General features: G+C 41.1%; 1 protein-coding gene across 12 annotated transcripts in view; it reads right to left on the reverse strand.

Moving 5' to 3' along the window:
• NEO1 (neogenin 1) overlaps positions 1-16727 on the reverse strand; it is a 516517-nt gene that overhangs the window by 217655 nt on the left and 282135 nt on the right. For all 12 annotated transcript variants that reach the window (XM_073363103.1, XM_073363101.1, XM_073363105.1 and 9 more), the window contains exon 5: positions 6289-6425. In XM_073363103.1, coding sequence (XP_073219204.1) covers positions 6289-6425 — 137 coding nt within the window. The remainder of the gene's footprint in view (positions 1-6288; positions 6426-16727) is intronic.

Raw genomic sequence — 16727 nt, forward strand, 5'->3', positions numbered from 1 at the left:
TTCTTAAACATGGGAGACCAGAACTGCACACAGTATTCCAGGTGAGGTCTCACCAGTGCCTTATATAACGGTACTAAAACCTCCTTATCCCTACTGGAAATACCTCTCCTGATGCATCCCAAGACGACATTAGCTTTTTTTACAGCCATATCACATTGGCAGCTCATAGTCATCCTATGATCAACCAATACTCCAAGGTCCTTTTCCTCCTCCGTTACTTCTAGTTGATGCGTCCCTAGCTTATAACTAAAATTCTTGTTATTAATCCCTAAATGCATGACCTTACACTTCTCACTATTAAATTTCATCCTATTACTATTACTCCAGTTTACAAGGTCATCCAGATCCTCCTGTAGGGTATCCCTGTCCTTCTCTAAATTAGCAATACCTCCCAGCTTTGTATCATCTGCAAACTTTATTAGCACACTCCCACTTTTTGTGCCCAGGTCAGTAATAAAAAGATTAAATAAGATTGGTCCCAAAACTGATCCTTGAGGAACTCCACTGGTAACCTCCCTCCAACTTGACAGTTCACCTTTCAGTAGGACCCGTTGTAGTCTCCCCTTTAACCAATTCCCTAACCACCTTTCAATTTTCCTATTGATGCCCATCTTATCCAATTTAACTAATAATTCCCCATGTGGCACAGTATCAAACGCCTTACTAAAATCTAAGTAAATTAGATCCACTGCGTTTCCTTTATCTAAAAAATCTGTTACTCTCTCAAAGAAGGAGATCAGGTTGGTTTGGCACGATCTACCTTTTGTAAAACCATGTTGTATTTTGTCCCATTTACCATTGACTTCAATGTCCTTAACTACCTTCTCCTTCAAAATTTTTTCCAAGACCTTACATACTACAGATGTCAAACTAACAGGCCTATAATTACTTGGATCACTTTTTTTCCCTTTCTTAAAAATAGGAACTATGTTAGCAATTCTCCAATCATACGGTACAACCCCTGAGTTTACAGATTCATTAAAAATTCTTACTAATGGGCTTGCAATTTCTTGTGCCAATTCTTTTAATATTCTTGGATGAAGATTATCTGGGCCCCCCGATTTAGTCCCATTAAGCTGTTTGAGTTTCGCTTCTACCTCAGATATGGTGATGTCTACCTCCATATCCTCATTCCCATTTATCATGCTACCATTATCCCTAAGATCCTCTTTAGTCTTATTAAAGACTGAGGCAAAGTATTTGTTTAGATATTGGGCCATGCCTAGATTATCCTTGACCTCCACTCCATCCTCAGTTTTTAGCGGTCCCACTTCTTCTTTCTTTGTTTTCTTCCTATTTATATGACTATAGAACCTTTTACTATTGGTTTTAATTCCCTTTGCAAGGTCCAACTCTACTTGACTTTTAGCCTGTCTCACTTTATCCCTACATATTCTGACCTCAATAAGGTAGCTTTCCTTACTGATCCCTCCCTTCTTCCACTCCCTATATGCTTTCTGCTTTTTCTTAATTACCTCTCTAAGATGCTTGCTCATCCAGCTTGGTCTACAACTCCTGCCTATGAATTTTTTCCCCTTTCTTGGGATGCAGGCTTCCGATAGCTTCTGCAGCTTTAATTTAAAATAATCCCAGGCCTCCTCTACCTTTAAACCCATAAATTCTTCAGTCCAATCCACTTCCCTAACTAATTTCCTTAATTTTTGAAAGTCAGCCCTTTTGAAATCAAAAACCCTAGTTGCAGATTTATTTTTGTTAATCCTTCCATTCAATTTGAACTGAATTAGCTCATGATCACTTGAGCCAAGATTATCCCCTACAACCATTTCCTCTATGAGGTCCTCATTACTCACCAAGACCAAATCTAAAATGGCATCCCCTCTAGTCAGTTCAGCAACTACTTGCTGAAGGAATCCATCAGCTATCGCATCTAGGAAAATCTGAGCCCTATTATTATTACTAGCACTCGTCCTCCAGTCTATATCTGGGAAGTTAAAGTCTCCCATGATCACACAGTTTCCATTAGTATTTACTTTATTAAAAACATTAAAAAGGGCTCTATCCATATCCAAATTAGATCCCGGCGGTCTATAGCACACCCCAAGCACTATCCCAGGGGAGGCTCTAATAGTTTTCTTCCCCAATTTAATTGTTGCCCAGACAGACTCAGTCATATCCATTTCATCGCTTCTTATTTCTTTACATTCTATCTCATCATTGATATACAGTGCTACTCCACCACCTTTACCTTTATTTCGGTCTTTCCTAAACAGCACATACCTGTTTACAGCTCTGTTTGCTAGCTCCTGTGCCGCTGCAGCTGTCTGTGCCACTGTCTGTGCCGCTGCCTGACTGGCTGCTACCTTTATAGGACCCCTAGTCAGTGAAGCCCCGCCCCCTAATCAGGGCTCAGCTTCTCTCCCAGCACAAAGCCCCTACAAGCCTCTACACATACAGATACTACCAATACAAAACCAAACAAACACAAATACCTTCTCCTCCAACAGAACTCCCACTCAAACTCCCCTGTTTACAGCTCTGTTTGCTAGCTCCTGTGCCGCTGCAGCTGTCTGTGCCGCTGCCTGACTGGCTGCTACCTTTATAGGACCCCTAGTCAGTGAAGCCCCGCCCCCTAATCAGGGCTCAGCTTCTCTCCCAGCACTGGATGATCTCCAGTACTCAATTGTCCATGGCCATCTTGCCCCAATTGTGGGCGAATGGAGAAAGATGCCCCCTAAAGATGAATGGGGTACTGCAGGAGGGAGTAGGAACAGTTCCTGACCAACACATCAAAACTGTTGTTTGCACTGCTGTTGGACAAAGAATGTCAACCTCCAAACTGGAGGGAAACCTATTCTAACTGAACTTACTGAATGAACACTAGGAACATCTATTCAGATAATTATATACAGAAAGGCACTAGAAAAATCACTCCTTTAGCAGAGCCAAGAGCATGGAGGGACAAAGGGGTTCCGACTCCAGCCATGTGGTGGTAAGAGGGAACTGGAGCAGCATCAACCCACACAGCCTATTATAGCCTCAGCTGCAAGCACAAGGGAGACGCATGGCGCATCTGAGGGTCAACGGGCACTGCTATGAAAACCTTTTGGCTCCAGCACATGGCACGCAAGTGCACCCATGTTTGGAATCCATATAGGGACCATCACTCAAAGAAAAATAATTTTTCTCTAATGCCTTGATACTAGAAGTCAGATGTTCTTGTTGCTAATTCTATAACAACTGATTGACATAAAAGGACTAACTTTCAAAAAAATATTGAAGTTTTGTCACAACCAAACAAATGAAAGCCAGAAGTAAAGCCAACATCATTGTAGATCTGTCTGATTATGCTTGATTGTTTCAGTGTCACAAATTAACACTTATCTCAGATCTTTTTAATACCCAAATGGCCAGACACAATGGGACAAGTTAAGGATGCAGTGTCAATCTTAACTTTTAATTTCTTTGCTTTCTTTAGTTTGTCTCACAGCTTTGATTTTATTTCCACTTCTACATAAAAAAGTTTGAGTCCCCTTGATGATTCTGTAAAATACATAATCAGCTTCTTAACCATCTAAACACACAAAACACACAGGGTCTTACATAACCCCACCTTGCACAGATATGTATCAACCTGCATATAAATACACAGAAAAAAGGCACACCAGTCTCCCCAAGTTTCTTCTCCCTGCCCTGGAGCCAAGATCAATAGATGGCACTTGCAGCATACTCTGAAGGTCAACAGATTCTCATTATTTTGGATCCAAGTGGAAGTAATTCCAAAGTGAAGCAGCTCTCAAAAAGAATAATTTCTCAACAAACCCCTTTACTTTTAAACCAAGCAGGCTCCACCTTAAGTGCCTGATAACTACCATAACAGCATTTTATGAGGCAAGAGGCATGCTCTCAGACAGGAAGTTCCCAGACCAGTTAGGACTTCACAGATCATTACCAATATCTTTTATTCCATCTAGAAACTAACAAGCAACTAGTGCAGATTGAGCACAGGTAATTTGCTCCCAGTAGAATACTCCCTCCAACCAGTAGGCAGCCAAATTCTTGCACCTTCTTAATATGCAATCCCATAAAGAATATTCTCCGGTAACAATCTTCAGGTGAGCAATTTTCCTTTGTTAATTTAACATTAAGATTACCGGTGGCGAAATAGACAATATGAAATCTGATATCCTGTGACCTAGTATTTCACAAATTATGTAAATTTTGTGAGGAGGCTTTTAAGCTGTATTTTATAACCCAATATCCCAGAGGTAAGCACAGTAGTCACTCTTGAAAGGTGACTTTCTGAACCATTTAACAGTATATCATGGCTTGCTTGGTTGCGTTTGTTCTTGTTTTTTAAAAATATATCTATATAAACTCAGTGGTTAAAAATAGACCACTAGCCAATAGGAAATTTTTCCCATCTGTTCATTTTCCTTCTCCAGATCTGCTATGCCAGGACAACACACTTGGGTATAGTTCCACCCTGCCAGCAAATGGAGACAGCATACAAAGATTTTTTGGTAATATCAGACTCTGGGACTTGCTGGTGGTTCAGCTGAGACTCCTAAAGATTCCTAACAACCATAGATAAGTATGCCTTGAACCCTGAACTAGATTTTAACTACCATAAATACATGACTGCACTAATCTGAATAGAGGGAACCTGAACCAACATAGAAGGTTCGAAGTAGCCTGGAAGGCACCTCTCCACATGTAAATGACCTCATCTGAAGAGAGCGACTTCCATGAAATAGAAGAAGCGTACTGTGTAGCTCAAAAGCTTGGAACTTTCACCAACAGAAGTTGGTCCAATAAAAGATATTACCTCACTCACCTTGCTACTTTATGATAATTTAAGACAGAGTTCAATTAATATACATTTTGAGGGACACTTCTGTCACAGGAAGTTGTGCTTATTACTCTGGATTTCCTAAACAGTATACTGAATCTGTGTGCTTGGTTTTGTGTATATGTATATTTAGTTTCAGCTTCAGTATTTCCCTCCTTCTAGACAATTTAAAGTGTACTTGTGTCTATTTCCCGTCTTAATTATGTCAGCACTAATGAATGGGATAAAAAATCTTAGCACCTGCAAACAGTAAAATGAATTGTAAATTTATTGATTTCCTAAAGGGAAAAAAGTTATTAGTCCAGATTCCAACTATGCAGAATTAGCTTTGTTTTATTTTGTAAGGCAAAACACTCTGTTGCAGAGTCACTTTCCTTTCTTAGGAGGACAAACTAATAAAAGGTAATCCTATTAGAGACAAATGTTATCTATAGAAAGGAATTGGCCCTTAAAACAGGACTACTATTCTCCATTTATTATGAAACATAAAGAGCTCTAAAATTATGACATAGTTACTATTATAAGATTGGCTAATTCTACCATTAAAACATAATGAAATGCAATCTCTGCAAAACAACGTTGTGGGTTTTTTTAAAAATTATTTTTATAAAAGCAGCCGTCATTACTGTGCAACCCACTGTAAACCAATCAGTCATGCTCTATGACAAGATGCATCATATATGCACCAATCGGGCATTCGGGGGCATTTCTATATCTTGTAGTAGAACAAAGTTCCAATTAAAAATTCATACCTGAGATCCCTCGCGAGGCATGGCAAGGATTAAGAGGTGCCAACATTTCACCTAACTTTCTGTGCCCTCTAGAGAACTTACCTTATTTGTATACTTCTTTGCAAAGTTTACATAACTGAAACAGTGTCTTTAAATATATGTCTCGATGTTATTTCTATTAAAAAAAATAGCATTCAGGAGCAACCTTACACGTAAATGGTATGCACACAACAGAAGAGGAAATGAGGTGAATAAACTGATTTCAGTTTTATATTTTTCCAGTGGGTTACTCTAAGACAGTAACATCTTTACAGATTATGAAAAATACCTGTGACAGTGTCCTTTTCAGGTAAGACCTAGAAGGTAATTATAAAGGCAGGTCATCTTGCAGTCCTAATAACCTAGAGACTGTTCCCTTTAGGAAAGTTTATGGTGCCAAACTTGTAATATTGTCGTACTCATCTGATGTGTGCAACTGTCTTCAATGTGGTTAATATGTATGTATAAAAATTTAATTCCTCATTAGAGTGTTTATGAAATCATTAACAATACAAAGAGTACAAAAACAGCATGAGTATAATCATGTGACATTTCTAGGAAACCAACTCAGGTTGTTGGTTTTGGTTTTATTGTAGAAAGAACAAAAATCTGAATCCCTTTTGAAATCAATGAACGTGCAAGAACAAACCCCTGAATATATACATACGTGGAGATCAGTTCTTTCTCAAAACTAAACATTCTACATACCTTGAACTGTAAGATCTGCTTGAGCTTCAATTGTCTCATTCCCATTATACACAATGCAGGCATATGTCCCAGCATCATCTTCTGTGATATCACTGATCTCCAGGCTCCCTCCCGCCAGCAACAGAAATCTTTCAGAGCTGTGCAAGACAGGACATATAGGTAATGTAGCAAACAAACTAATATGTATGGAGTACTGATTGAAGGAAATATGGAAGGTATCCAAATTAAACTTCTAAATACACTGAAAAAATAGCTGATTACATCACTTCTGAGGTTGGATTCTTTAATGGTATATTAACATAGAGGAATGGTGTGTTTTTAACTAGACTGGTTATTTAAATATAGGTTTAAATTCAACAGTATACATCCCACACAATATTAATGCATTTTTTGCAATTTCAAGCTTCAAATCTTATGAGTTATATGCAACTCAAGTGATTTTAAAATACTGTAATTAAAATTCATGAAAGATGTAAGTATTCAATCACTGCCTTCAAAGAATAATTTTCCCAGCACTAAAACCACTCCAGCCATAGCTGGAAAGTGGTTAAGTCAAGTATATCAAAAGCCAAGCTTAGCATCTATGCAACCTAAGAAATAAATGGCTGTAAATACTCTGCATAATTGCATTTTTGTAAAGAAGGCAGCCATTTGAGTTGTATACAAGAGCTCCAAAATAAAACTTGTTCTACAAGGGCTTCCTACACTAAAACAGTGGGAAGACAGTGGGAAAACTAAACTTACAGATCTAAAACATTGTGGGAAGACTAAACTTTCAAACTCTCCCCCATATAAACATTCAGGGCTGACTTTTGTCTTCTTTGGAAAAAAATACCTATCTTCAGATTTTATTATGTAAGCCACGTGAGTGCTTTTTCATGAACCAAACCAACAAACAACAATACTTCTAGCCTCCCTCCTTAGGTATCCTCCCATTATATCCAGCTTTCTTATGTGCTGTTCCTTATATTTAGAAGAATCTTTCAACACTCCTCACTCCCATGCACTGCTACAGACTAGGGTCCGAATGGGTAGGCAGCAGTTCTGCAGAAAAGGACCTAGGGGTTACAATGGATGAGAAGCTGGATATGAGTCAACAGTGTGCCCTTGTTGCCAAGAAGGCTAATGGCATTTTGGGCTATATAAGTAGGGGCATTGCCAGCAGATTGAGGGACGTGATTGTTCCCCTCTAGTCAACAATGGTGAGGCCTCATCTGGAGTACTGTGTCCAGTTTTGGGCCCCACACGACAAGAAGAATGTGGAAAAATTGGAAAGCGTCCAGCAGAGGGCAACAAAAATTATTAGGGGGTTGGAGCACATGACTTCTGAGGAGAGGCTGAGGGAACTGGGATTGTTTAGTCTGCGGAAGAGAAGAATGAGGGGGGATTTGATAGCTGCTTTCAACTACCTGAAAGGGGGTTCCAAAGAGGATGGCTCTAGACTGTTCTCAGTGGTAGCAGATGACAGAACAAGGAGTAATGGTCTCAGGTTGCAGTGGGGGAGGTTTAGGTTGGACATTAGGAAAAAAAAAATTCACTAGGAGGGTGGTGAAGCACTGGAATGGGTTACACCTAGGGAGGTGATGGCATCTCCTTCCTTAGAGGTTTTCAAGGTCAGGCTTGACAAAGCCCTGGCTGGGATGATTTAGTTGGGGATTCGTCCTGCTTTGAGCAGGGGGTTGGACTAGATGACCTCCTGAGGTCCCTTCCAAATCTGATATTCTATGATTCTATGAGTTCTTGTAAAATTTAATTTTAAACAACTGTACACAATACAAGTACACACATGTCACTAACAAAAAGCAAAACTGAGAAACAAACAACAAAAGCCTGGTTGACTGGATAAATTCCAAATCATCCAAATCCTCCAATAAAAGTGGGAAATAGAAGAAGAGCAGCTGCCTCTTCTGGAACTGCAGAGCCAGATTTTTCTCCTAAAGTAGTCTTTGACATAGATTAATATAGTAAAATCTAGGGTTCACTGGTCTATAGTTATTAATTAGTAATTAATTAGAGCAATCCAATCTTTCTGAGTTTGACCAAGTGGAAGGTCCAAAACTAAAAATACTTTTGTGTAAGTTCTGGCCAGTATAATTACTTTTTTCCTTTATAATTTTATTAAAAGGCAAGTGGACAAAATACAATACTCAACCTATGTGCTTCCTCTGTTAAAACATTTTAAATTAGGATTCTATCATTGGAAGTGGTATGCTAACATAATTGCAAGGGTTATTTGTTATTAGAGAGAGGCATTTGGAACGTTCTTCTATTTTATGTCCACCACAAAGAATAGAAGGACATTTAATTTTTCCCAAGACTGTTCTATCCAGATAATTTACAGGTCTGTACTCCAATTTGTGAACCAACTTTTCTGTTGAACGTGCTGGTTTAAAAAAAATTAAAAATAAAGAATTTCCTTCAAATTATGTAAAAGGAATAGTTCCGTGTGGATACAAATTAGGAAACAGACTGAGAACAAATGTCCAGGAAGACTTAGAGACAAGGCTCTTCTATGGACAATTCCAGTTGGATGACCCAAAAAAATGAGGTAAAAGTAATTATGGAGATTATATACAAGGGAAAACAACACTTCAGAGAGGTTAAAAAGGTTTTGTTTGTTTTTTAAAAAGAGCTTAGGGAATTAGGTTGAAAGTCCATGTTCCAGGAAGGCCATACTGGGAGTCCTAGTATCATGACTGCCTTAAGCAATGGTGCTTGTGCAGGTGAACAGCACAGCTGGCTGGTTCTACACTAGCTAAGAGGAAGACAGCAGAAACTGTTACCTGCAAGTCCTTTCTTGTAATCTTTCTCTCTCTCTCTCTCTCTCAAAAAAAAAATAAAATAAAATAAATCAAGGACAGAAGATTTGGAGGCAAAGAGTGGGTCGATGTTGTTGCATAGTCTGCAGCAATGAAACATGGTCCTCCAAAAGTCCACCTGAATGTGAAGGGACATGGCTGAAGATGAATAGTTATCCCCCATTCTGTATTTGTGCATTTGATTTTTCTTCCTTAAGTGTAGCACCTTACTTTTATCTTTGTTGAATTTCATTTTGTTGTCTATAGCCCAGTTCTCCAACTTATGAAGATCCCTCTGAATCAGGAGTGGGCAAACGTTTTGGCCCGAGGTCCACACTGGGGTTGTGAAATGGTATGGAGGGCCAGGTAGGGAAGGCTGTGCCTCCTGAAACAGCCTGCCCCCGCCCCCTATCCGCCCCTCCCACTTCCTGCCCCCTGACCGCCCTCTCACAGGACCCCACCCGCTATCCAACCCCCTCCGCTCCTTGTCCCCTGACTGCCCTCTCCAGGACGCCACCCGCTATCCAACCCCCCCCCCGCTCCCTGTCCCCTGACCTCCTGGGACCCCCTGCCCCTAACCGCCCCCCTGGGACCTCACCCCCTATTTAACCCCCCCAGCTTCTTGTCCCCTGGCCGGCCGCCCCACCCCCCGAACCTGCACCCCATCCAACCACTCCCTGACTGCCCCCCCGGGACCCTCCTGCCCTTATCCAACCCCCTCCTCCCACCGCTCCCCACCCCCTTACCATGCCACTCAGAGTGGCAGGACTGGCTTATTGGAAAGCCTGGGAGGTGGTCGGGCACAAGCCGTGCTGGCCGTGTGGTGGCATAGCTGGGAGGGAGGAGAAAGAGCAGGGGATGGGCTGGGGCTAGCCTCCCCAGGCGGGAGCTCAGGGGCCAGGCAGGACAGTCCTGCGGTCCGGATGTGACCCATGGGCCGTAGTTTGCCCATCTCTGCTCTAAATTTTAGCTTTAGCCTCCAAAGTGTTTGCATCTCCCTCCCCGCCAGCTTTGTGTTATCTGGAGCAATGGTCTCAAGATGCAGTGGGGGAGGTCTAGGTTAGATATTAGGAAAAAACTATATTTCACTAGGAGGTTGTGAAGCACTGGAATGGGTTACCTACAGAGGTGGTGGAATCTCCATCCTTAGAGGTTTTTCAGGCCCAGTTTGACAAAGCCCTGGCTGGGATGATTTAGTTGGGGCTGGTCTTGCTTTGAGTAGGGGGTTGGACTAGATGACCTCCTGAGGTCTTTTCCAACCCTAATCTTCTACGAGTCTATGATCTGCACAAAGATGAGAATCTTTGCTTTTTGGTGTTGATGCTTCATGTCTTTGTCTCTCTTGCTCATTAGTAGCTGCCACTACAAAGGAGCCTGGGGCAGGATGAGAAAACAAGTGTTCATATCCCTTAGAGGGATATAATACCTCCTCTCTCAGCTTATTTTGCTTCAGGAGGCAAGGAGGAGTGTGTCTGCCAGGATGCCTTAACTGCCTCCATAATGGCTTTGCTAATCAGCAGAATCACTCTTGCAGGGGCTGCCGATACCAGAACATCCACCAACTTGTGAGACCTTTCAATGCAGCTCCTCTGACTGAATATCCCAGAACAGAGGACACCTTTCTTAATAGATCTTGATGAGCCCTGTGGCCCTCTGGTGGTGGCAAATCGTTTGCTACCTCAACAGCTTCACCTGGTGATGAAGACGATGACGCAACAGGATTCTGAGGTTGTGGTGTATTGGAGAAGCCATCAGAGTGACTTCTGGCTGTTCAATACCAATCTCGGTATTAGGAACTGGAGAGTAATGTCACAGTTGTAGTGCCACACAGGAGTGACCTTGAGGACAGTGAATGAGAGTTGAGGGAGAAGGGATGTCCCACAGAGTCCAGAATGTCCACTGATATGGGCATGGGACCCATCCTTGTCCTGGCCATTGCCCTTTTGGAGGAACCCAGTGCTGTGATTGCTGCATGAGCCATGGTGCCCAAGTCTCTGATGAAGCATAGACTTTCCCTCTTGACTGGGACACAGATAAATATACCTCCGAGTCTGAAGCCTCTGACAATGGAGGAGCAAAACTAGTTGGATCTGGGGATAGGAAGCCTGAGCCCGGGGACAGTGGTAATGGAGATATCATTGGAGACTTGCCTCTTAACTGCACTTGCTTTTGTGGAAGTTTGGGAGGTAAAGGTGCCCCAGGTTCCTGACATGGTGAGGTAGGAGCCACAGGCATAGGTACCTACTGTAAGCCTTCCATTACTACCAGGGATATTGCCACCGAGAGGCTAAGCAGGTGCCTTGCAGCTGCACATGCCTCTGGGATGGTTGACAGTGGCAATGACTGATGACCCTGATACAAGGATCTTTCAGTGGACAGCCTCAACGGACCTGACACAGGTTCCAGAGGGCAATCCCTTCTTATAATCATGGAATCATAGAATATCAGGGTTGGAAGGGACCTCAGGAGGTCATCCAGTCCAACCTCCTGCTCAAAGCAGGACCAACCCCAACTAAAAACCTTAAAAACTACAAAAACCTTTAAGGAAGGAGATTCCACCACCTCCCTAGGTAACCCATTCCAGTGCTTCACCACCCTCCCAGTGAAAAAGTTTTTCCTAATATACTTCTTAGGGAATGACTTCTCTAGGGACCATCTGTCCCTCAAACATCTTGCAGAGTCTCTGCCTCTACCCAGCTTCAGTATGACAAATTTAGATTCAGACTCATAGACTTTAAGGTCAGAAGGGACCATCGTGATCATCTAGCATATTGCAGGCCACAGAACCTCACACACTCCTGAGCGTGCTACTAAACCTAAGGAGGGACTATGCCTTTTCTTTGGCACCAGTGAAAGGAACCAAGAGCCACAGACATCTCCCGTGGGGTGTTCCATACTGACGCTGAAGTGTTTGGGGCATTTTCCATATGTGACAACTCCAATGGACAGCAAAGTGCTGCCTCCATAAGTAAACACTTGAGCCTCACTACTCTATCTTTCTTTGAGCAGGGCTTAAGTCCTTTACAAATTTGACACTTGTCACCGATGTGGGATTCTCCCAAACATTTCAGACATGCTGGGTGTGGGCTGCTGACTGGTGTAGGCTTCCTGCAAGTCTGGCAGACCTTAAACCTCAGTGAGTGAGGCACCATTCCTGTACCATTCCTCACACTGAAAGATAAAAGTTAGTCAAAAAAGACCTAAAACTAAAACCTTCCGCTAAAAACTAGCTAAACTAACTAACTAACTTCTAACAGTAAAAGGGAAAAGAGAGAGAGAAGTGAGGGAAGCACTTGTCACAACAAGTCTGAAATTGCTCCAAGAACTGCCACTGGTAGTAAGAAAGGACTGAGGGAGGTCGGGGTGGCTCTGCTTTCTTATACCTGCATGATAGCTGTGGGTGTTTGGGCTGCCCTGACAGCTACTGATGAGGGAAGAAGTTCTCCAACAGCTATGCACAGGGTGTACACATACCTACAGTGGAACGGACATATGCAAGCATTCAAAGAACACACTTGTTAACTGAATTTTGGAGGGGGGGGGGGGTGCACAGGTATACAAAAAAACCCAAACTCAACGAGACTTGTGATAAAATCATGAGAGTTGGCAACACTGCTATCAACAGCTCAGAATTCAGTAAACTCAAAACCATTTTATATCAAAACAATCAAAGGCACTTCTCAGTGAGAGCTATATGATGCCCTATTCACCTTTCTATCTACACCCATTTTGACTGTAGAGCTGTTAAAAATGGTCGAGAGCATTATTATATTTCATAATAAGTATTGTGCTCCTACTCTCCTTGTATTCAAACACAGATTAACTGGTTTTGCTCATACTTTCCAATAAAATTGATCTTTGGGCAGAGGCCACAAATGAAAATTTCAGCCTCACAAGCAGAACTTTCAGAATGCTGTCAAGTAGTATCACTGCTTAAATGTAGTAGGTACTACCATTCCTGCCAATAATATTGATTCACTTTTCTAGCTGGACCTCTTACTGCATACTGTGTTTGGCTGAAAGAATAAATTAAAGTCTGAAAAACAAGTTATACACTTAGATCAAAACAACACAAAAAGATTATATAGGGAAGCCTTTTCAACCAGCTACATTTGAACAGCAGTTCTGTGCTGCAGCAGCACACCTTTTTTTATTCTGACTTTTGAAATAGGCATTTCATCATGAATCATTTAAATTCCCAATTAATAGATCTTTTTGGGTAGGTGGTGTGTGCTCAACACAAAAATACCCTTCCTGTGAAAAGTACCCTCTTCTTTTCCTCAATGTCTCATTTCTCTTATTTTCTTTACTGAAACTGCTTTTGCTCGAGTTAGCTTTCTGAGAGATTAAAATATTAAATACAAAGCAAATACTGGTTTGGTTCGGAGATATGCGAAAAGGTACATTACCACATTAAGCAGCAAGACTGCTCGCAGTTATATATGTTGTTGCCATTCTGAAACTCAAACTCACACTGATGGAAAGGGACCAAAAAATGTTTTTAAAAAAAATAGAAAAAATTACCCCAGTTCATGATACACAATACCATGTTTTTATTGAATAGAACCTTGCTAGAAGAATGCATTTTCTGGGTGCTGAATTTAAATATCATATTTCCATAGATGAACAAACATAGGAAAAGCTGGTAGCAACCCTTACATTTAGTTAGCCCAACACTTTCCACTATAAAGTATGCTTGTAATCTTTTCTGCAGAAGCTCAAACAGCTATATGATTTGCAACAGGACTTTGAAATCCTGCAGAGAGAAAGCCCACAGGGTAGAAAAGTATCTTTTCTTTGTCCCCTGAAATTCCATTTGGGTTTAGCTAAGTTATAAATTGTTAAAAATTGCCACTTGTGTGCCTCAAGAGAATTTTGGCAGCATGCCAACATAACGGAATGTGAATATTCTTGATTGCTGGGACCCATGCAGCCACCACCGAACACTATGCTGGAAACATGTGGGCACTGCTAGAGCAGCTGCAGTAGCGGTTAAGGGGGAGAGATCTGAAAGAAATACTCAACCCTGGACCTAGCATAGAGCACCAGAAACACCTTAGCATAAAAAACTCCTCCTGTTGCCAGCTAATACAGTTAGTCCTGTAGTTCAAGAGGTAAAGGCCTATGATGCAAGTACTTGAAGTTCCAGGACTCAAAACCCTGATGCTGCTGCTTATTTATTTGAAAAAAGGCATTACAGTTGTATAATATAATTTGTCTTTACCATTTTTCTTTTAAAAATCTCTAGAAAATTACATATACAAATGTTTAAAAGGTCATTTAAAGTTTAGATTGCAAAGTCAAACACCTGGAAGTTAGGAAAAACTAGATTGTGTATACACAGAACAAAACAGTTTTTAATTACAAGACCATGTTCTATTTTTCCTCAGGACCTCTGCCTCATGAACAGGCTGGACATACAAGGAGGCAGAATTAATTTTCTATGGGCAACTGGATTTAAGAGGCCATTATTGTTTTTAAAAAATGCATTTTGGCATGGTGCACAAAACCAATAGTCCATCCTTTTGACAACTGAGAAAGACTCCTCTGTAACTTCAGTGTGCTGAACAGTTTGGCTATAATCTTTCTAAGAAGCTAATATTTTGCTAGATAATCATTTACAAGGGATTATTCATTGCCTTTTGGCATGTGAGATGGTTAATCAGTTACATTTCTTTAAAAGATCTGTTTAATTAACCACTTACTCTTGAAAGGGAAGCTTTCAGTTAACTATAATTTACAGTATTGCATTTCTTTTAATCTATTTCACACACAAAGCACCAATGCTTCCTCCTACCTTTCTCTAGCTATGACAGATCACGTACCTAAACATAAGAGTACAAGCTTTAAAATAGGGTCTCTCAACCTATGGTTCATGACCGAAAATTAGCTCACCAGAATGTGCCAGGGTTGTCTGGGCTCAGCTCCTCAACCCAGGAGCTTCAACCTGGAGCATGGGGTCACAGTGGTGCTCAGGTTTGGCACAGCGATCCCTACATCATGACGACAGGCGGCTGGGTGGGTCAAATCTGAGTGAGTAGCACTGTGACCCCATGCACCAGGTTGCAATGTCACTCAAAAACAATTACCCCGGAAATCAAAATGCTCAAAGCGGGAAGCTGAGCCCAATCAGCCCCCCCAAGACAGAAGCCAAGAGGGAGTGGGCTGTGTCATGTTCTCCTGTAAGTACTGCTCCCCGATATACTCCCCCACCCTCACAGCTGCCCAACATCCCATCTTCCATACCCTATCTTGCCTTCCAGCCTAGACCCCGTAATGTACCTCTCCCCCACAGCCAGGCAACTCCCGTTCTGTCACACAGCCCATGCAGGCCTCTAGCCCCCAGATCTTCCCCCACAAGAACCCAGCCTCTTCTGTCCCTCAACTTCTCCCCCCAGAACTCCAAATCCCCTCCACCCCTTTTATCCTCTGCCCCCACAGACTGGGGGAGGAGGGCTTGTCTTCTAAAAGCATGACTTGCATCACTCATTGCTGAACCTATGAGGCAGTGTTACACGTCATTTCTTGCAGTCAGTGACTGGTAAATCTCATGGCAATGTCACTACATGTTGGGGTAACAAACGTGCTTAGAGTCTTACCCTTGTATGAGTTAGCCAGGATTTTTAAAATAATATTTCAGTGGAGGTTTTGAAAGGAATTAGTTTGGCAAATATTTTATCATGGGGAGCTAATTTCACAATTTACTATGTGCCTCCCATAGCTTTGCTTCAAATAATAATTCCATGAAATTGTTTAATCTTGCAAAGACTGACACCATTAAAATTCACTCATGCTGGAATATGAAATATTTCTTTACTTTAAATCCTGTTGAAATCTTTGATAAACATTCCATCAAACCAAATATATCCACTGCATCTGGCTCACATTATAAATATTCTTTCCAGAAGGCGCAGTCCGCTGAATTGCTAAGAATAAGCTTTCTTAGAATTATAGATTCTAATTGAACACATAGCTTGAGAGGACAATTTCTTTAATTCTATAAAGGGTGATTTGCCACAGTTAAAAAACAGAATGTAAAATGGTTATGTTATCAAATAAAGTAATGAGTCTAGTGGTAAGAAAAGGGTACTGTTAAAGCTAACGCTACAGCATGATTAAAGAAAAACAGCTTTATTTTCCGCCTCTAATATTTCCTCTTGTCTTCAGCTCCACTTTCCTGATTTTCATTCCTGAAACTATCAGGTCTTTTACTGGAAATCAAACCAATCAGACACCCCCAGTATTCCATTCACCTTACAGGGTTCACAGAAAGGAGATCCCCTCTCCCAAATACTTCATGTCCACTCTTTGGGGACTAGATCCCACCCTTTGCTCATTTTTTTTTTTAACATGAACTTTAACTTTTTTTAATGAAGTCTCAGTGGTACATAAAAAAAATCTGTCCAGACCTTAATTAGCAAGTTTATGTTTGTGAGAATGGTCATAAGGGAGAAGTATTATAGTTAGCAAAAAGAAGCTATTTCAGAATTTACCAATAGCTCAGAGTAATAGATTTTTTTAAATTAGATGTTATTTAAACTCGATTTTTTGAATTTTAAATATATTTTTCTTCAAAAATAAATCTATTTAAGATTAAATTTGAAGTTATGACGCACTATATTAAGGCCTACACTTAGTATA

Source organism: Lepidochelys kempii, chromosome 10, assembly GCF_965140265.1.
Source record: "Lepidochelys kempii isolate rLepKem1 chromosome 10, rLepKem1.hap2, whole genome shotgun sequence".
In the NCBI taxonomy this organism is placed as follows: Eukaryota; Metazoa; Chordata; order Testudines; family Cheloniidae; genus Lepidochelys; species Lepidochelys kempii.